Consider the following 23,773-nt stretch of genomic DNA (forward strand, 5'->3'; position numbering starts at 1 on the left):
ACATATGAAATATTTTAAAATTTTAATTATAATTTGAGAATGTAAAAGCCTTAATTTTTTAGCTTAGCAAGATAAAAATAAAATTTCTTATGCAAAACCATACATAAATTAATGTCAGTACCTGAGCTACATAAGTTGCTATATTTAGCAGACATTTTCCCTCCCCCTTTTACAAGCTCCTTAGTTTTAACATGGTTAATCTCATCTAATTTCATGTCTTCATGTTCTTCCTCACCATTATAATGTTTGTATTTTTCTATGTAAATATTTAATTCTGGTGAACAGTATTTTAAGCAAAATGTTCACAATTTCCATTTTTGATATTTACTAATAATATATTTAACATTTTATTTTGTTTTTCATATATCCTATTCCTTAGTTAATTTTTAGAAATGGGATTTCTGGATCAAATAATATGAATATTTTAAGGCTAAAATATATTAAAATTATTATCCTAAAGAATTCACATTGTTGCTAGCAATTTAATGCAAATATTTGTTACAACATAACCTTGCTAGCTTTAGTTACTAAATTTTCAGTGCTCTTTACTAAATGTTTGGCAAAGCTAAGTCATTTTAATATTATTACACTCTAGTGAAATTGAACATGCTCTTATATTTATTAAAAATAAGTATTGTTTTGCCATTTTAATGGCTTCTCCATATTATTATGGGCCTTTTTATTATATGTTTAGAATTTTCTTTACACTATACCATATATCCTATATGCCACTAAGTTTATTGCATTTCATTTTGGTAAATATACATTACTTGTACATATGAGTATATAATTTTTTGTTACTCCTGCATCTAGAACTCCCTCTTTTCAAAGTTATTCAATATTCACTTACATTATGTAGTTTTCCTACAGTTTGGCTCATTTTAAATTATTTCACTTTTTAAAACATAAGGAATTTTATTTAGAGGAAGTTGTGAGTTAAATGTTTAACTTATATTTTTTTTTTCCAGAAAGTTAATTGTCCCACATGATTTTTTCGTTAGAGGATTCTGTACAGTAGTAGAACTAAAGAAACATTTAAGACAATTTATAATATTGCATATTGCTTCTTTATAAGTTGTATACTCTCATAGTAAAAATTAAGACAAAAGCATTTACTTGTTCAGAAATTAATGTCTTTGGGATGGTGACAATGTCTTTTTTATCTAAATCTATCAAAGTGATTACTATATAGTAGTCATTCAAAAATGTTTGGTGAATAAGTAGATAAAGACTCAGCAAGATTCTGTATAAATGCATTATGTGTCCTTATTATTGATAAGTTTCTCATCCTTATTTTTAAGGAATTTGTGATTTTACAATTTCATTATACCTTTTAAAGTGTGAACGTTTTAATTAGCATTTGCCTTGAGTAGATTTTGGAGATACATTGTTTCCAGAACGATTTTTTTTAAATTTTATTTCTATTGTGTTAAAATAATATAAAATTTCCCATTTTAGCCATTTTTAAGTGTACGATTTGGTGGCATTAATTGATTCACACTGTTTCTGAAACTTGTCATCACCCCAGGCAGAAACTCTGTTATCATTCAGCAGTAACTGTCATTTTCTCTTCATTACAGAATAGATTTAAAAAACATGATGCAACAACATGCTGTCTGCAAGAGGCTAACTTTAGCTCTAAAGACTCAAGTGGGTTAAAATAAAAACAATGTAAGAAAGTAATCCATACAAATAGTAACTAGAAGAGAGCCAGTGGCTAAATCAGTTTAAGAATAGATTTTCTCAGGGCACCTGGGTGGCTCAGTCAGTTAAGAGTCTGACTCTTGATTTTGGCTCAGGTCATGATCTCGGGGTCATGATCTTAGTTAGGGTCCTGAGATGGAGGTCTGCTTCTCTCCCTCTGCATCTCCTCCTACTCACTCTGTCTCTTTGTCTCTGTCTCTCTCAAACAAATAAGTCTTTAAAAAAAGATTTTATGTTATTGTTATAGGAGACAAAGAAGAGTATTATATATTGATAAAAGGATTAATTCAAAAAGAAAATTTAACAATTATAAACATAGGCAGCAAACATCAGGGCCCCAAAACATTTTAAACATTGAGAGAATTAGAGTATTATGACTTTGTTAAATTAACATTTGTTAAGTAAAGCACAGGGTGCCAGATGGTAAGCCACAGTTCTGCAACAGACCACAAGAAAAAACTGAAATATAGGAGTTTATTACTAGCAGGTCCTGGAGGAAGGGCATGGCATGCCTTGAGGAGCCACATGGGTGGTTAAAGCAGTGAGCGGTACAGACAGTGAGACAGGACCTAGGGTGCATGCCTTTTTAAGGGTCTATGGGTAGAATGCTTGGGGTTCCTGAGCTAAGCTGGACTGGTCAATTCATACTCAAAGAGCAACGTTTTAGTAAGCTGCATGGCGGGCTTATCTAAGTTGTACACAAAGCATATAGACCCTGGGAGATAAGGGATTCTATTGATCAGAAGGGCTGTTGGGGAGTCATATCAGGAACTTACATGTTTGTGACTCTGTGACTTCTATCTAGGGCATGCACTTAAACAAGGGGGCTAATGTGGGTTTAAGGTCCTACAGGCCACTTGGTCAAACTGAATGGATGCTGAGGCAGCAAAACAGCGGCTTTGCTAAACTCTGGACATGCAAGGAGACATAGACAACTCTATAATAATAGTTGGAAGTTTTGATACTCCACCTTCAATAATGGAATGAACAACCAGACAGAAGACCAATAAAGAAATACAGAACCTGAACAAAAGTGTAACTAACTATATCTAACAGACATACACAGAATACTCCACTCAACTGGAACAGAATATACATTTTTTTCAAGTGCACATGGAACACACTCCAGAATAGACCATATATGAGAATGTAAAACAAGTAGTAACAAATTTTAAAAGGTTGAAAACATGCAGAAATATTATTAAATAATTTAATAAATAATAGAATAATGAGAAATATAATTCATATATAAAGTCATTTTTCCAAAATAGCTTTATTTTTCAATGAATTATTGAATCATGTTAAGGCCACCTGATGAAATTTAATAAACACATACAACACACTCCACTATAATAACATATTTTAAGTGGAAACCTCTCAGAAATACACACTGAGATTATTGTCAAAAATGACAGGGTCTTATCTCATTTCTAAAAATCTTTAGCCCACCTAGTTATAAGAAATATATCAGATAAATTCCAGTAGAGGGCATTCTACAAAATCTTGAGCCAGAACCAGTACTCCTCAAATTGTCAAGGTCAGTCTGACAAGGATCTGAGAAACTGTCACAGACAAGTAGAGCTGAAAACAAAATGAATAAATGTAATGTGGTATCCTAGGTGGAGTCTTAGATAAAAGTCATTAAGTTGAAACTAAGAAAAACTGCATAAATGATGGACTCTGGTTAATAATAATGTGCCAATATTGTTTCATTAATTGTGACAATGTACCATGTTATGTGATATTAAAATAGAATAAATTGTGTGATAAGAATTCTCTATACCAGGTCCTATTTTTTCTCTCCAACAAAAAAAATGCACACTTCTCACTTGCAAAAAATCTTTGGGCTTGTCTTTGGGATTCCATATCACTATATATTCAAACAATAAGTTCATGGTCATATTGTAACTAACGTTTGGTTCTTACATAGATTTCATACTATCTAAACTTGTCTCTGTGATATTGGAAGATGGCTTTTAGTCAAATAATTCTATTGACTGGAATATTATAGATTGATGGGTTAGTTCTCTAAAATGCTTATTTTAGTAGTCTTGTGAGGGTACCATATAAATTTTTGTTGTAATTATTTGCTAAGGCTGATCTTTTATCTTGACAAAGCTACAGATTATTAGTTTAAGCTTTAAGAGAAAGTACTACAGAATATCTATAGAATTATCAATTCAAAAATAACCTTACCACTTCTATTAATAGAAAAAAGAAACAAATAACAAATATTATTGCTCTTTCAGTAGCATAGACATATCTTTTAATTGAGCTTGTTTTTATTTCATGATAATATAAAGCAGGATACTCAAATTGATTTATTTGCACATATTTTTTGAAATAATTATTTCATGGGCACTAAAGTTATTTCTGGAAACTAAAAGATATGTTGAATAGTAAGTTATGGCCTTTGATAAATATATTTTAATTTACTTTTTAATCCTATGATACAGTACTAATTTAATATGATTAAATTTTACCACTTAAAAGAGGACTATTTCTTGGTTTGAATGTAGATATTAATTGTGCTGACTTGTATATGTTTCTCTTTTTTTCCCCCTTTAGGCTATACTTTGGAGATATAAATTTTCTCAGCTTAAAGGTTCTTCAGATGATGGCAAGAGCAAAATCAAATTTTTGTTTCAGAATCCAGATACTAAGCAGATTGAAGCAAAGGTAAATACAAATTCATCATATAAACCATCATCATATAAGCTGACTGTATTAATGCCATTAGGATGCCAGGGGAGAATATTTAGGAGAACCAAAAGAGCAAAAACCCACATTATCTATTTATTTTGGGACATCCCTCATGGCCAAAAGAATAAAATCACTTTGAGATTTTAGTGGCAAAATTTCACTGAAAGGCATAACTCAAAATAAGTTAGAGCTAACTGCATTTTCTTAATTTCTTACAAACTGCATTTGTGCCACACTAAAGTAACATTCTAGGAATCAAAATAGTTACTTTCTTTGTAGTTTCACATTTTAAATAATAATTTAAATAAAAAATTCTGATTATCTATTATCTATTCCCTCTTTGAATATGAATACAAATACCCAAAGAAAAGTAGTTTTAAAATTAATTCACATTTTCCTCATGTTATTATGTGTTAATAAAATGAATAAGTGAATGATTTCTTGCTTTGTGGTGCAAATTTTCAGTATTTTGAAATATATTAACTATGTTGTTTTAAACTCATCAGAATGATTCACTACATTTATTTTTATTAATACATATATTTGTATATATTCAGAATTTAAATTATTTCAATTACTCTACAAGAAAATTCACAATAATAATGTTTGGGGTAGAACAAGTTATAAATATATTATTCCAATGTGGAGGAAAGGATAAATAACAAACACTAAAGTGAAAAACTAATGCTATGGAAATGAAAACCCATATATAATTTTTCAACTATAGATTAAAATTAGCATAATTTTGTTACATTCCTGCACCTATTAAATTCAGGTGAGGAGGTCAGTCTGACAGTCAAAACCTTCCAAAGAATGACCCTCTCTGACATCTTAGTGCACATCTCCTGTAACACTGCTCTATACCCACATCAGGTCCTCTCATTCTTATTTTAACAATAACTTCTTTCTTACCTTATATATCTGCTCATTCTTGTCCCTTAACTTTTCTCTGTGGCTTTTTGTTTGAATTTCTCTGTGGTTACTCTGTCTCTGTCTTATATTTATCTTTGGAGTCGCCTAACTACTCTGCCTAGTCTGTAGGTTATTTAAAGCAGAAACTGTGGATACAGCCCCTTTCTGCTGGCTCTTTTCCTGCTACATTTCTCTAAAGCATTGGTGTTACACATGGTCTTGCCTTATATTTGTCTCCTGTCGGTTTAGGCAAATACCATCAAAACTTTACCCACTCCTTTTATTTAAAATTGCTGCATAATTTTCAATTCTATGTTTCCATCATTGCCTCTTCCCTAAATATAGATGTATCTATGGAGCTGCCTTCTTCCCATCCCTTGCTACAGCTCCTCCTCTTTTCCCCTCTGACTAGGATTGGTCAATCATTTCCTTTGTGCCAGACACTCACACTGCTCTTTAAATCAATTCTTAGTATTACCATCAAAAAATGCATTAGCGGAAATACAAATCAAAACCACAATGAAATATCACCTCACACCAGTCAGAATGGCTAAAATTAACAAGTCAGGAAATGACAGATGCTGGCGAGGATGTGGAGAAAGGGGAACCCTCCTACATACACTATTCGTGGGAATGCAAGCTGGTGTAACCACTCTGGAAAACAGCATGGAGGTTCCTCAAAATGTTGAAAATAGAACTACTCTCTGACCCAGCAATTGCACTACTGGGTATTTACCCTAAAGATACAAATGTAGTGATCCAGAGGGGCACGTGCACCCGAATGTTTATAGCAGCAATGCCTACAATAGCCAAACTATGGAAAGAACCTAGATGTCCATCAACAGATGAATGGATAAAGAAGATGTGGTATATATACACAATGGAATACTATGCAGCCATCAAAAGAAATGAAATCTTGCCATTTGCGATGATGTGGATGGAACTAGAGGGTATCATGCTTAGCGAAATAAGTCAATCGGAGAAAGACAACTATCATATGATCTCCCTGATATGAGGAAGTGGAGATGCAACATGGGGGGTTAAGGGGGTAGGAGAAGAATAAATGAAACAAGATGGGATTGGGAGGGAGACAAACCATAAGTGACTCTTAATCTCCCAAAACAAACTGAGGGTTGCTGGGGGGAGGGGGGTTGGGAGAAGCGGGGTCGGGTTATGGACATTGGGGAGGGTATGTGCTATGGTGAGTGCTGTGAAGTGTATAAACCTGGCGATTCATAGACCTGTACCCCTGGGGATAAAAATATATTATATGTTTATAAAAAATAAAAATAAATTAATATAAAAATGCATCACCATATTCTAATAATGGTGAACGATGTTAATATTTTCAGTTCCATATTCTGGCTAATATGGAAACTCAACCACTAGCTATTGATAGCAGTATAACATTTGATATATCACTTCTCTTCTCATTTTTTTAAGTGCTAATAAATCATAGTTGACAACAAAATCAGTTGAAACAAAAAGAGAAACTCAAAGCAATGACTAACTATAATGTTTGTACTTTAGTTCTATGTAGCATATGTTGTTTATACAGCTAATTATACTTACTTAACTTTATTACCCCACAGCTTCTAAATATTACTCATTCTTCTTATAGTGTTTTAGGCAATATTTAATAAATTCATTCATTAAGAGCTAGTTTCAGAAAATTCATTGAATGGCTTTCTTAAACTTTTAGATCATAAATTTTGGATAGGAGAAAGACAAAAATAACAAAATATGACCATTGGTGAATTATATAACCATAACGTGTGTGTGTGTGTGTGTGTGTGTGTGTATGTGTGTGTGTGTGTATCATATATATAATATATATATAACCATAATGTGTGTGTGTGTATATATAGAATGTGTGTGTATGTGTATATATATACACATACACACACATATAAAATATATAAATTATATAACTATAACTTCTTTAAAGACACCACCTCCTTCTATAGAAAGAAGGATAATAATACCTCTAAGGGTAACATTGAAAATACCAAGTTAAATATGGAGACTAACACAGATGAAACCAACTAATCGGCTCTATAGGATTGTTTGGCCTTACTGGTATGTATCCTCTCTGCTGACATAAAAATTGTTTAAGATTTAAAACTAGGGGCACCTGGGTGGCTCAGTGGGTTAAAGCCTCTGCCTTCAGCTCAGGTCATGATCCCAGGGTCCTGGGATCGAGTCCTGTATCGGGCTCTCTGCTCAGCAGGGAGCCTGCTTCCTCCTCTTTCTCTGCCTGCTTCTCTGCCTACTTGTGATCTCTGTCTGTCAAATAAATAAGTTAATAAATCTTTTAAAAAAATTAAAAAAAAGAATTAAAACTACAATTGTTATTTATAATTGTAACTTGTGAATAATAATAAAAAGTACCATCACAGGAGAACATCAAGGAGAATGCTGGCATGTGTCACATTATTGGACTTATTGGACTTATGTATCATAAGGATGGCTTATGATTGAAATTGATGTCATTTGAGGATTCAAGATTTCCTCTGTTAGAATATATTTTTTTAAATTAAGGGAATAGGCAACATGATACAGTGGAAAGAAAATTAGAATCAAGTAGCCTTGAGTTAAAAATCTCCTTTTTACCATTTTCTATCTGTACTACCTAGAGCAATCTATCACCAAATTACAAGTTGCTACTCTTCAAGGAAAGTATAGAAATAAATATCCCCAGGGCTTGGCACGTAGAAGACAGTAAAAACAAAAAACAAAACCAAAAAAAAAATCAAAAACAAAAACACGGATGAATGATTTTATCATTGAAGGATCTAGCATAATGACTAAGGAAATATCCAAAAATAACAGCTTTTATTATTAAGAGAGAAGTTAGTAGAGGTGATTAACGTGTCCTTTCCACATTTAAAAATTCAAGTTTATAACCATACCCAACTTTGCGTCTTTATTAAATGCCTGGGGTATTTTCTGTATCTTATTAATTTTATTAATTTTTAAAATTTCAGTGTAGAAAATTTGCCCTGGGTCCCTGTCTCCAAAACAGGGACAGAAACATCTCTGTATATTGTATAACTCTTCTAAATTTATGTATATCATAACATTGGTAACCATCCTGGATGGAAATTGTTCACTAGCATGCTTCCTCCACTGGATCAAGAACTTTTAAACACAAAGAATATATCTTGTAACATCATATCCCTAAGGCCTGCCCTGATGCTTGCCTGGGAGCAAGAAATAATAATTTCTTAAATTACACTAGATCATTATTTTACAGTTGAGGATGGTAAGCACTTTTCTCAACATTTTATTATGAAAAATTTCAAGCATACAGCATACTTTAAATAATTTATAGTAAAGGCCCTCTACACACTAAATTCTATGATTAACATTTCACTGTACTTCTTTATCATATATCTGTGTACCCATCCCTTTATCTGTCCATTAATCCATCGTATTTTGACACATTTTGAAGTAAATCACAGACATCAGCATTATATTAAGCAGTTTTGAAAATGTATTTGTGGAATATTGTCTTTGTCCCTCTAATTTCAAATTCCTCACCCATTGTTTTATTGGACAATTCCTCAATTTTAGTTGTCTTTGATAGTTAACAACTGTATACTTTAAATTGCATAATCTAAATAACAAAAATAAATAAATGAATAAATAAAACTCTACCAGAAAATAATTTTAGTAAACAACAAAAATACCCAGCAAGTTAAAGCATTATATTTTAGGGGTGCCTGAGTGACTCAGTTGTTAAGCAGCTGGCTTTGGCTTGAGTCATGATCCCAGGGTCCTGGGGTCGAGCCCCACATTGAGCCCCACATCGAGCCCCACATTGGACTCCCTGCTCTGTGGGAAGCCTGCTTCTCCTTCTCCCACTCCCCCTGTTTGTGTTCCCTCTCTTACTGTGTCAAATAAATAAAAAAATCTTTAAAAAAAGCATTATATTTTAGTCCATGGATTTTTTAAAAATTTCATTTACAAAAGTAAGTTGTACATACACAATTTTTGACAGAAGAAATGAGAAACAGTTTCAAAAATAATCAATGACATAAAATTCCACATTACTTGAAGAAAATTTTATCTTACCTAGAAAGATCAGCTTTCTTATGACTTAGATTAACATAAAAGAGATCTAAGTGACAATTTCTACTCACAGTATTTTGATAAATATTTTGAAACTATGTGTCATGAAGTCTCCATGTACTTCCATAAGTACATTGTAAAACTTTTGTGATTTTGGACAACAACTTGGGAATATTTTCTTATAATCATTAAGGTTCTATAAAAAGTTTTTTTTAGGTTAAACATAAAGGACACATTGGTAAATAATGATGTGAAGAAAATAATTTATTACTTCACTTGTCCTTGCCTTAACTAGATAAAGCAAAACTAAACAAATACCAGTTATTGAAATTTGTTAAATCTTATAATGCAATTTATCTTTATGTGCCATTTATTGTTTATCTAATTTTTATACAAGTCATTGCCCTGTAATAGTAAGAATAGTAAGAATATGAGCTTAATAGTTAAAGAGCTCTGGAGACCTGGGAGGCTCAATTGGTTAAGCGTCTGCTTTTGGCTCAGGTCATGATCCCGGAGTCCTGGGATCAGCCCTGCATCAGGCTCTGAGCAGGGATCCTACTTCTTCCTCTCACTCAACCTCTGGGTTCCATCATTTCAAATTCCGTCTGTTATCTCAAACAAATAAATAAAATCTCAAGAAAAGTAGTTAAAGAACTCTGGCTTCTGTATATAAATATGTTGCCTGTTATGTAGGATGAGTTATCTAAGCTCAGACTAAGCATCCTCCAGCGTAAGATGGAGAGTATTATAGTCCATGTTTTTTGTGAGGATAAGAGCACATGTGCTCTTCTCAGAAGACTTGAGAATACCAACATACTTCTGTTACATGTTCAAAAATATCCTAGAATTTGCAGAAAGTTATAGGTAAAGAAAAAGAAGAAAAGGAGTTTTTTGTCATCAGCATAAAAGTAAAAAGATGCACAGAAGAGCCCATAATCCCCAAAAGATAAAAGACCATTAAAAAGATTCAATTGACTTGACTTGAAATGGGTGGCTCAGTCAGTTGCCTTTGGCTCAGGTCATGGTGGCAGGGTCCTGGTATTGAGTCCAGCATTGGGCTCCCTGCTCAGTGGGGAAGTCTGTTTCTCCCTCTCCCTCTGCCTGTCGATCTGCCTACTTGTGGACTCGCGTGCTCTCTCTCTCTCTCTCTCTCTGTCAAATAAATAAATAACTTCTTTTTTTTTAAGATTTTATTTATTGATTTATTTGACAGGTAGAGATCCCAAGTAGGCAGAGAGGCAGGCAGAGAGAGAGAAAGGGAAGCAGGCTCCCTGCTGAGCAGAGAACCCGATGCGGGACTCGATCCCAGGACCCTGAGATCATGACCTGAGCTGAAGGCAGCGGCTTAACCCACTGAGCCACCCAGGCGCCCCAATAAATAACATCTTTTAAAAAAATGAATTAATTCAATGATTCTCACTCAGGCAGTTCTCCATATGAATGAGTGGGGAGTGAGAATGAGTAGTGGTTCAATTGTCAGGATAATTATTTGGAAACTCTCTTTGAGTTTATAGGCTAGTCAATCCCTCCTTTCCCATGAGTTTTTGTTGCAGTAGAGACAATAAGGGGTTTATCTCATGCTGAAGCTGTGAGTGTGGATCAAGCTCTAAGTGCCCCAAAGATCTCTAGAAATGATGGAAGACCCTACTCCATAAGACAGACCTCCAGCTTATCCTCAGCCACAATGTCTCATCCTCAGCAATTACCCAAGACAATCTCCCTAAAATGGAATATATATAGTAACCTTCTCAGAGTGCTTAGAAAGACTTGCAGCTAATTTTTAAAAAGTAGCACTTATGAAATAGAGTAATTAGTGATTTTATGAAACATGAAGGTCACATTTGAAATAAAAACTCTGTAACAGAATAGAAACAGCAAAAGCTGGAAAATATAGCTGAGGGATTCTCTAAAAATGCAGCAGTATAAAATATGGAAAATATAAGATGAAAGATGATTCTGTGAATCCACTGCTGGAACGAATAGCATTCAAGATGAATAAAAAAGGGTAAATGAAGGAGAGAAAAATAGAAAATTTACATTAAAAAAAACAAAATTGATGTGTACTTCCACTTTCAGAGTGAAAGGAAAAACTGAGTTCTGATTAGTAAATAAATAAATAAATGAATAAATCACACCCCAAAACTTTCAAAATCCAACAATAAAACAGAAATTCAAATCATCTAGAGGAGGGGTGACTTGTGGAATAGTGGCTAGAGGGCCTCAGTAAACTTGCCCTCCCTCAAAAACAGTGGAAATGCCTGCAAAGCTACTGAAATCAAGCATCCGTTTTCAAGTTTTCTAGAAATTAGCCAAATTGACAAAAATGGAAAATAACCAAAATCATAGAATGAACGGAAAATTGTCTCTGCAAGAGAAACTGCTTGGCCTCACTCGATAACACCCAGACAGTGGCTTTATAACCAAAAGCTAGTGGCATTGCAGAAATTTGAGAGGTCTGACCTCATCTAGAGCAAAGTCAGTAATTTGGTTTAATTTGCAGCTTCCTGAGAAGTCTCTATTCTTAGTGTGGTGGTTATGTGACTCAGAGCTTAGCTCAGCAAGGGGAGGGGAGAAAAGAAAAGAGGGGATCTACCCTAGGACATAGAGAGCAATAGCAAACTGCTGGCAACATTTTGACTATCTAAGCCTGAGATTTCAACTGGAACAAACAAAATTCTGGTCTGGAATTGAAAAGAAAGTCATAGAATAATAGACAATGATTGTGAGTTTAGGAAAACTCTGATGTATTCTTGGAGATTTATGTTGATATGTGCATGCCCAGGAAGGACCTGGGAAAGGAAAAGACACCAATCACTTACTTTGACTGAACTAGGGACCACATACAGGCAGAAGATTAGAGTTAACATTGTCTTGTAAGTGTCCTGAAATGTGCCTTTATATGCAGATTTCCTTGACAAAGAATAACAGACTTAAAGGCAACGCATAAAATGAAATTGTCTGACCGATAGTTGGCTGACCCAGATATGACCAATGGGCAGCTAGACTTAAAAATGTAAAACAAAAACAATAAAATATAAAACAAAACAAAAACCCTAACACAAACCAACAGAGAACTTAGTATGAACACACTACAGGGAATACAAATTCTATAGAATTAATGCAAGAAAGTGTCAAACAAACAAATAGCAATAAGAAAATCGGCAGATTTTCCTTGGGAAATCTTAGGATTAAACCTTGGGAAATTGGAAGAATCTGACCATAAAGCTGTTAAAAGATATTATCTAAAATATATAATTTCCACCAAAAAAACTATCACATGTGTAAAAAGCAGAAAAGTATATACATAAGCAAGATAAATACCAACCAACAGATTATGTCTTAAATGGGGTTCAGATTTTGGATTCAGTAGACAAAGACTTTAAGTCAGGTATAATTAATATGTTTAAATTACTAAAGAAAACAAGGTCTAAAGAACTAAAGAAAAATATGACAATGATGTCTTACCAAACAGAAAGTAACAACAGAGACATTACATTAAAAAATAGAGTATCTATAGTTGAAATATTCACTAACTGAAATAAAACATTAACTAATGGGACTCAAAAAAAGAGTTGAGTTGGCAGAAGAAAGAATCAATAATCTTGAATATAGGACAATAGATATTATCTAATCAGAGAGACAGAAAAATAGCAAAGAATAGTGAAAAATGACCAGCATCTCAAAAACCCATGTCATGCTATCAAACACACCTGTATATGTATAATGAGAGTCCAAGAAGAAAAATAGAAAGGGACAGAAAACGTATTAGAAGAAATAATAGTTGAAAACTCAAAGTGGATAAAAAATAATCTACATATTCAATAACTCAATGGACAAAATATGTGAAGGGGAGTAAGAGATACAAGCTTTCAGTTAGAGAATGAATAAGTCATGGGGATAAAAGGTTTGGCCTAGGGGATACAGTCAATATTATGATAACATTGTATGGTGATGGATGATAGCTACACTTGTGATGAGCATGCATAACATGCAGACTTGTTGAATCACTATGTGGTACACCTGAAACTAATGTCACATTGTGTGTCAACAATTAGCTATATTAAAAAAAAAAACAAAAAACACACACTCCAAGCAGAATAAAATAAAAAAGAACTATATCTAGACTTATCATAGTCAATTTGATGATCAAAGAATTTCTATTTAACACAAAAAAAGCAGGAATCAAAGAATAGAGGAACAAAAACCTAATAAACATAAAAAAATGAGTAAAATGGCAGATGAAAATCCTCCATTTACAGTGATTGCATTAGATGTAAAAAGCTTAAATACCTCAGTTAAAGGTAGAGATTGAAGAAAATGACTAAAAACATTGTTCAATTAAATGCTGTTTATAAGAGACAGAATTTAGATTTAGAAACAGATTGAAGGTAAAAAATTGAGATATAGATAGATGTCTATCTATATCTCACATATATATATATACCATAAAAACATAATAAAACAGAACTAAAGTGGCTATACTAATTGATAAAATAGACTTCAAACAATAATTGTTAATTAAAAAAAGGACATTTTATAGTGATGAAAAAGTGAATTTGTCAGAAAAACATAGGAATTATAGATATACATGCACCTAATAATATTAGTTCAAATGCATGAAGCAAAAGCAGAATTGAAGGGAGATGTAGAAAACTAAACACTAATAATTAGACTTCAATGTCTCATTTATAATTATGGATGGAACAACTAGGAAGAAGATAAATGAATAAAGAGAAGACTTGAAAAAAAACAGAAGAAAACAGCTTGCTTGGGCAGACATCTATAGTACATTCCACCAAAAAACAGCAGAATACATATTTTTTCTCAAGTACTTATAGAATGTTTTTCAGGATAAGCCCAATGCTATGAGATACAAAAGCCTCAATACATCAAAAGTATTGAAATCATATAAAATATATTTTCCATCAAGTATGAGATTAAACTAGAATAAACAAAAGAGAATTGGGGAACTTCATAAATGCAGTTGATTCTTGTTATTCATGATATTTATGTTCTATAAAGTCATCATGAACAATAATTCAGCAAATACTGAAACATTGCTTCTAGGGGATTTACAGGGTTGAGTTCTTGCAAGCTTCTAGCCACAGCATTTTCATCAACTGATTAAATATAACTTTTGTTTTGTGTGTTTTTGTTTAAAGGCAACTTATTTAATATTACTGTTGAGTCTTTAACATTGAACTCATAGTCACCAGCATTATAACTCATGCCCACACAAAGCTTATCCAACACTTGTATTTCCTCTGTAAGCATATTATAGTGTTCTTTTTTTATTTTTTAAGATTTTTAAAATTTATTTATTTGAAAGAGAGAGAGAGCAGAGTGAGCAAGAGAGAGAGCACGAGTTGGGGATGAGGGGCAGAGGGAGAAGGAGAAGCAGGCTCCTCGCTGAGCAGGAGACCAATGCGGGGCTGGGATCATGACCTGAGCCAAAGTCAGAGGCTTAACCATCTGAGCCACATAGGCGCCCCTAAAGATCTTGCCCTTGAGCACCAAACAGCATTTTAGCACTATGTTTTGCAGTCATTTTATTTTATTATTTTATTTTATTTTTTAAGTTATTTATTTATTTATTTGACAGAGAGAGAGAGAGACAAGGAGGGAGGTAACACAAGCAGGGGGAGTTGGAGAGGGAGAGCGGGCTTCCCGCTGAGTAGGTAGCCTTATACGCGGCTCCATCCCTGGGATCATAAGGAGCCAAAGGAAGACACTTAAGTACTGAGCCACCCAGGTACCCCATCTCTGTGGTCATTTTAAAGAGCAAAGTCACAGATACAAAAATGTGAAAATCTTGACACTAAACAGACTGCAAAAAAGACATTTTCTTGTGTACATTTCACAGTCTGAGCTGAAACAAGGAGTCCAAGTGTTACCTTGTTTGACCTCTACTAGGAAAGTGCATACTGTGTTACTAAGATTTTTCATTGCTTTGCATATATCCACAAATGACCATGAGAACACCATGGGTAGTGATTTGGAAGTAAAGATAAATGTTAGCAAGTAGGTAAATTTGCAAATACAGAATCCACAAATAAAGAGAATTGACTGTATGTGCTGGGAAAAGGAAAACTTTGAAACTATCAGTGAGTCTAAGGTTAAAGCACAAGAATTATTAGTAAATATTTTGAGATAAATGAAAACAAAAGCAATCTATTAAAATTTATTAAATGCTGATAGATCAGTGATTGAAGTAAATTCATATCTATAAATATGTATATTAAGAAAGATTCAAATCAGCATCCTAGATTTTCATATAAGGAAACTAGATAAAGAATACTCAATTAAAATCAAAGGAAGCAGAACAAAGGGAGCAATAAAGATTAGAGCAGAAAAATATAAAATAGAAGATAAAAACAATTCATAATATGAATAAAATCCAAGTTGATTCTTTGAAAGTTCAGCTAAATTGAAATCCCGTTGGGAAGTCTCATCAAGCAAAGAGAAGATGCAGATTGCTAAAATCATGAATGAAAGAGAGGACATAATTCCTGATGAAATAAATTTTGAAAAGATAAAAAGAAAATAAAGGAACAACTTTATGCCAACCCCAACTAGGTAGCTTAGATGAAAGGATGAAATTTATAGAAAAATACATACTCCCGAATATGACTCTAGGAGAAATAGTAAATTGATTAGACCTATTGAAATTAGAGATTGAATTAATAGTTTGAGAACTTCATTAATACAAAATGATTTCACCAATGAAAAAAATACTAACCATATCATTATGCAAAATATTGTATTATTTAATAGTATTAATATTATTAATACTTATACAAATTAAATCCATCAATCTTTTAAAAGAATTATGAACCATGACCAAGTGAGATTTACTACAAGAATTCATGATTGGTTTATCATCCCCAGAATAATCAATGTGGTACACCACATTAATAGAATTTAAAATACATGTATTGTCTCAGTAAATACAGAATACAGAAATTTCATTAGCCCATCACCCTTTCATAGTAAAAACACTTAGTGTAAGAAGAGAAGGGAAATTCAATCTAATAAAGAACAGCTGTGTGCAACCCACAGTAAACATCATACTTAATAATAAGAATAAATGTTTTTCTGCTAAGATCAGAACAAGAAAAGGAAGTCTGCCTTACTACTCCTACTCAACATTGTACCAGATGGTCTAGACAGGACAATCAGGCAATAAAAAGAAATAAAACTATCTCAATTCACACATGCTGATGTTGCATATTGAGAATAATAAGGAATCCTCTGAATACCATTTTCACTAATAAATAATTTTAGCAATGTTGTAGTATACAAAATCAACATACAAAAATATCAATTATATTTGTATATATAAGCTAGAACAATTTCCAAAAGAAATTAAGAAAATAATTCTATTTACAATAACATTTAAATGAATGAAATAAGAAAATACCATCAAAAGAAATGCAAACTTGTATACTGGAAATAAGTAACATTGTTATAAGAAATTTAAAAGATTTGCATAGAAGGAAAGATGTCCTATACTCATTAATTGAAAGGCAATATTGTGAAAAAAGCAATTTATTCCTGAACAACAGATTCAACAAAAACCCTTTCAAAAAAGCCAACATTTTTTAATCATGGAAATTGACAACCTAATCTTAAAATTTTATGACAATGCAAGGTATCCAGAACAACCAAAACAGTTGAGAAAGAATGAAATTGAACAACACGTACTTCTTAATTTCAAAACTTATTACAGAGCTATGGTAAACAAGACAGTATATTGACAACTCTGGCAGAAGAATAGACATAGTGCAATAAGAATCAACATTCCAAAACAACCTTCTCTCTTATAGTCAATTGATTTTGGAAAGTCTGCCAAGGCAATGCAATGAAGAAAAAATAATCTCTGTGTGTGTGTGTATCCATAATGTGTGTGAGTGCATATATATATTTTCTATTTAATTAAAACTAAAAATTTTGCATCAAGAGACCCTCAAAAGCCATAAACAATTCACAAATGGGAAAAAATATTGTTCCTTGATTCTTTGTTACTCAAATTTAGGTTCTGTGTCTTCTAAAGTAAGAACACAAACTGGAAAAAATATTGACATTTTGCATTGAAAGCAACATGCTTATGGAAAATTGCACTTGAAATGCTCATAATAGAGTGCTTTTAACAAAAATCAAATTCTATTGAATTTTCACAAGACCACAGCCATAGATATTTCATAATTAACATTTCTGTTTTTCTGAATCTTCCTGATTTTGCACAGTGATGAGTGATAGGGTGTATAAGCAGACACTGTGTTACATTTTAGACTGGACATCTCTTTATACTTAGACTGAAGGTAATAAAGCATTGACTTTTTCTGTCAGATTTATTATTTATTATTGTAAAACTGTAACAACACATATAAATAGTAATGTAATCATTATCAAAATCTTTATTGTGGAATATAAATTCATAAGTACTTATAAAGATAATACAGAGATATTCTGTATACTCTTCATCCTGTTTCACCCAATGGTTATATCTTATGTAGCTGTAGTATGATATAAAAAATAGGAATATGACATCAATGCAATATGTGTATAGTCCCATGTCAATGCTAACATGTGTGCATTTGTGGAACCATTTCCATGATGAAGAAACAGGACTTCCTTTATCATGTTGATCCATCTATCACTTCTACCATTTCTAAATCATAGCAATAATTAATCCACTTTTTAATTTCCATAATTTTGTCATTTTGAGATTATTATGTAAAATAAATTATGCAGTATGTGACATTCTGAGCTTTACTTTTTTCACTCAGCATAATGGCCTTGAGATTTGTCTAAATTGCTCTGTATATCATCAATTGTTCTTTTTTGTTGCAGAGTAATATTCCATGATTTGGATATATGTTTACCCATTTACCTGTTCAGGGACGTTTGCTAGTTTCCAGTGTTTAGTTATTGCAAATAACTAAAGCTGTTATGAACAATAATGTGCATGGATATGAGATTCCATTTCTCTGGGATAAATGCCCAGAAGCACAGTTGTTTTGTGGTATGGAAAATGTTTGTTCAGTTTTGAAGAAAATGCCAAATTATTTTTCAGAGTGATTATTAATGTTTTACATTTTCAATAGTAATGTATGAGGAATCCAGTTTCCTCATCAGCATTTGAAGTAGTTACTACTTTTTATTTTAGTGGTTCTTATCATACTGTTAATTTTCATTTTCCTAATGGCTAACAATGATGAACAACTTTTCATGTGCCTGTTTTCTATCTATATATTCCCTTTAGTGAAATGTCTATTTTTATCCACTTTTCAATTATATATTTTATTTGTTTTACTATTGAGTTTTTGAGTTGTTGTTTTTTTTTAAGATTTTATTTATTTATTTGAGGGAGAGAGAGAGAGCACGTGCAAGAACAGGGAGGTGAAGGGGGAAAAGAAGCACACTCTCCATTGAGCAGGGATCCAACACGGTGCTTGATTCCAGGACCCTAAGATCATGACCTGAGCTGAAGACAGACACACTAAGCCACACAGGTGCCCCTTATGAGTTCTTTATATATTCTATATGTGAGGCTTTGTTAGATATGTTGTTTGCAAATATTTTCTTCTAATTCTTCCAAAGCTTATCTTTCATCTCTTAATGCAGAGAAAGTTTTAAAATTTTGATAAACCCCACTTATCAATTATGTCTTTTATAGATTATGCTTTTGATGTCATGTCGGGAATTCTTCATCAAGCCCCAGGTGTCAAAGATTTTTCTCCTACACTATCTTCAAAAAGGTCTGTAGGCTAGGGGAACCTGGGTGGCACAGTCAGTTAAGGGTCTGGATCTTGGTTTTGGCTCAGGTGGTGATCTCAGGGTCATGAGACTGAGACCCACATTTGCTTTACACTGAGCAGGGAGCCTGCTAAAGTTTCTGTCTCCGTCTCACCCATGCACACACATTATCTTTCTCTCTCTCACCAAAAAAAAAAAAAAAAAAAAAAAAAAAAAAAAATTTTTAAAGTTCTGTAGGTTTGCCTTTAAATATATAACACATCTGAGTTCATTTTTTCCTGTAAGCTGTGGGATTTAAGAAAACAGATGTTTTGTCCAAAGATGCCAGTTATTTCAGCAACCTTTGTTGTAAAGACTATTTAAAGACTATTGGATTGTTTTTACAGTTTTGTCAAAAATCAGTTAGTCATACTTGCATGGTGTTATTTCTTGTTTTATTTACCTCTTTATCAATATCATATAATTCTGAATACATTAACTATATAATAATACTTTAAATGAAGAAAAGTGATTTCTTCTATTTTATTCTTATTTTTCAGAATTGCTTTAGCTATTCTAGCCCCTTTGTCTTTCCATAGACATTTTCTAATTACTTTATCTGTATCTATGAATAATCTCATTGGTATTTTGATAAGGATGTCATAAAACAGTCAATCTGAAAAGAATTTGCATCTTATGCTATGTTGATTTCTTAAAGCAATGGAAACTGGATACTTTTCTCTTTTTTTAAAATCTTTTTGATTGAATTATTCTGCATTGTGTACTTTTCACCAAACAAATTCCATGCATGTTTTGTTAGATTTACAATTAGGAAAATCATTTTGCAAGAAAATGTCATTGGTATTGCTTTTTAAAATTTTGTTTTTCAAATATTGTTACAAGTGGAAATATAATTAATGTTTTTATATTTACATTTTATCCAAAACCAGCATAAATACACCTATTAGTTCTAGGTGTTTTTTGTCTTTGTTTTTAAGATTCCTTGAAATCTACATAGATCATCAACACTTGAGAATTACGGGAAGATATATTTCTTTTTTTATTTGCATCACATTGCTTTCATTTTCTTGCCTATTGTTTTGGCTACATATGTAAATACTATATCACTATCACTATATCATAGTCACTATGGACATTCTCTTCCTTCTTTATTTTAGGGGAAAGCATTTAGTCTTTCACCATTAAGTGTGTTGTGAGCTTAGGGCTTTAACAGAAGTTTTCTCAGGTTGAGTTCTCCTTTATTTCTGTTTTCCTGAAAGTTTTCATTATGAATCGGTGTCAGTTAACATGACCATGTAAATTTTTTAGCTTCTTAATAAGATGAGATGTAATAATTGGTTTTGAAATGTTGAACCAATCTTACATTCTTAGAATAAACCTTACCTGATAATAATGTGTAATTCTTTACATATAGTGATGAACCATGTTTGTAAAATTTTAAGAATTTTTGCTTTTATGTTCATGAGAGATACTGGTTTATAAGGTTTTTTGGTGTTTTTGTTTGTCTGTTTGTTTTTGATGCTACCTTTGCCTGGTTTTTATATCAGGATAAAACTTGTCTTATAAAATGAGTTTGGAATGTTTCCTTCTCTTCTATTTTCTGGAAGATATCATGTAGAATTGTTGATTCTTCTTTAAAGATTTGGTAGAATTCTCTAGTGGAAATATTTGGGCTGGGAGGTTTCCTTTTTGAGATTTTTAAAAATTATTATTTCAATTTACTTAGTAGATAGATATTCAAATTATCTAGTATTCTCAAATGAGTTGTGATCATTTTTATTTTTTTAAGGACTTGGTCAATTCTATCTTAATTGTCAAATTTATTTGTGTCAGTTTTCTTATAGTATTTCCATAGTCCTTCTTTCTTTTTTTTTTTTTTTTGTAAGATTTTATTTATTTGACAGAGAGAGAGATCACAAGTGGGCAGAGAAGCAGGCAGAGATAGAGGAAAAAGCAGGCTCCTCACCGAGCAGAGAGCCCAATGTGGGGCGATCATGACCTGAGCTGAAGGCAGAGGCTTTAACCCACTGAGCCCCCCAGGCGCCCCATAGTCCTTATTTCATTATTTCACTTTGAATTTCACTTCTTTATTTCACCTAATTTTAGTATTTCACTTTGAAGTTCTGCAAATTTTATAATGATATCTCTCATTCCTGTGAGTAATTCATGCTGCTTCTCTATTTTTTTGTTAGTCTTGGTAAAGACATTTCAAAAAACCGAAATTATTTTCTCATTGATCCTCTTAGCATTTTAGAATCAATTACATGAATTCTGGTCTTAACTTTATTAATTTGCTTCTTTCTGGTTGCTTTAGTTTTATGTTGCCCTTCTTTTTCTAATTTCACAAGATTGTATTTTAAGATCACTGATTTGACAGTTCTTTATTTATAACCCAAATATTCAATTCCAAAATTTCCTTCTTATCACAGCATTTACTACATTCCACAAATTTTGATAAATTGCATTTCTATTTTAATGAAAATCAATGTGTTTTTAATTTCCTTAAAGTTTTTCTTCTTGATCAATGGAATTCTTTAGAAGTAAAATGTTTATAAAGTATAAGTATTTTAGGATTTTCCCATTATCTTTCTAGAATTGATTTCTTATCTGATCTACTTGCTCAAAGATCATACTTTATATGATTTCACTTTTTTAAAAATTAGTTGACATATTCTTTATTGCTCAAGATATAACCCTTTTACAACTTGGCAAGAGTGGGAATCTAGATCTTTGCTGGTGGGAGTGGGAGTAAGGCCAGTTTTTCTGTAGCATTAGTCCAGAGTAGAGTAATTAATGAGTAGACTGCCCCTTTTCAGATCATATGGCTAGATAGAGTTGTCTATTGTTTTGTTTTGTTTGTTTTTTCCATTTGTTTGTTTTGTCTGTAATCATTGGTGTTTCTGGGCCCAAGCTCTCTACTTTCTTGTTTGGAATATATGATTTAAAAAGAAAAAATGAGCTTTTACCATATTATTCATCAGGTCCTGAGGTCGCTGGATCCCTAGTTTATCTGCCTTCTCCACTCCTTTCAAAATGTCCTTTTGTTTGTTTTACAAGTCATTTCCAGAGTTTTTATTACACTTAGGAGAAATAAAGAAATCATTCTAAAAGTAGAAGTATATTTTTAAAGTACTATTAATACCACATCTAAAGAAATATAATTGTCATAGTGAGTCAGCTTCTTAGTTAATCACCTTTCATAACTGCAATGAAATAATGACAGACATATAACAAAAATTTGACAATGAAAATTTAATTATGGATATGGCTCTTATTATGGCAATAACTAGCAAGGAGATTGAATTAGTGATCAAAAACTTTCCAATAAAGAAAAACCCAGAATCAAAAGGATACATAGGTCAATAATTAATAAACATTCAAAGAAGAATTAATACTGATATTTTTAAAACTCTTATAAAAGATAGAAGAGGAAACACTCTCAGAATGATTGTATGAAGGTAGAATTACCCTGATTTCAATGCCAGACAAAGATTTAAAAAAAAAAAAAGTAAACTACAGGCCAATATCCTTAATGAACATTGATACAAAAATCCTCAGTGAAATACTAGGAAATCAGAATCAACAGCACATTAAAAAGATCATAAGTTGGATTTATTACTGTGATGCATGAATGATTTAACACACAAAAATCAATATGATATACCACATTAGCAGAATAAAATATAAAAATCACATGATCATCTCAGTAGATGCAGAAAACCATTTGACAATCTTCAGACTCTTTTCATTATAAAAACTGGCCCAAAAAATAGTATGAAAGGAACCAACATCAACGTAATAAGGCCAAATTTGAAAAACCCACAGCTAACATCTTACTGAATACGGAAAAACTGAAAACTCCACAAAAAGTCATTAAAACTAATAAATTCAGTGAATTTGTTGAATACAGAATTGACATAAAAATCAGTGGCATAAGTATATACTAATAAGAAGTTATCTGAAAGAGGAATTAGGAAAACAATCCTATTCACAGCAGCAACAAAAATAATACATTACTTAGGAATTAACTTAAAAGAGATGAAAGACTTATACACTGAAGTTTCTAAAACACTGATGAAGGAAATCACAAAAGGAAAGATATCCTGTGTTTCTATGTTTATGAAAAGGAATGATTAATATTGTTTAAATAGTCATATTACCCAAAATGATCTGTAGATTCAATGAGATACCTATACAAATCACAGTGATGTTTTTTACAGAAAGATAAAAAATCTTAAATTCATATGAAATCATAAGACTCCAAATAGCCAAAGCAATCTTAAGTAAAAAAAAAGCTGTAGGATCCCATTTTCCAACTTTAAATTATGTTACAAAGCTATAGGAACCAAAACAAAGCTATAGGAACCAAACCATATATATACATACATATATGTATGTATATATATGCATGCATGTGTACACACACACACAGGCACATAAATGTAAACATATAGACCAATGAATAGGATACATATTCCAGAAATAAACCCACATATTTATTCACCTGCTTATTGACAAGTGTTCCATGAACAGCAAGGTAAGTATAGGTTCTTCAACAAGTAATGATGGGAAAACCATATATCTGTATGCAAAACAATAAAGTTGGATCACTAACACACAA

General features: G+C 32.2%; 1 protein-coding gene across 4 annotated transcripts in view; it reads left to right on the forward strand.

Annotated features, from left to right (window-relative positions):
- SNTG1 (syntrophin gamma 1) overlaps window positions 1-23,773 on the forward strand; it is an 890,620-nt gene that overhangs the window by 846,020 nt on the left and 20,827 nt on the right. For all 4 annotated transcript variants that reach the window (XM_032841184.1, XM_032841181.1, XM_032841185.1 and 1 more), the window contains one exon: window positions 4,273-4,383. In XM_032841184.1, coding sequence (XP_032697075.1) covers window positions 4,273-4,383 — 111 coding nt within the window. The remainder of the gene's footprint in view (window positions 1-4,272; window positions 4,384-23,773) is intronic.

Source organism: Lontra canadensis, unplaced genomic scaffold, assembly GCF_010015895.1.
Source record: "Lontra canadensis isolate GAN:19392208 unplaced genomic scaffold, GSC_riverotter_1.0 scaffold121, whole genome shotgun sequence".
Taxonomy (NCBI): Eukaryota; Metazoa; Chordata; class Mammalia; order Carnivora; family Mustelidae; genus Lontra; species Lontra canadensis.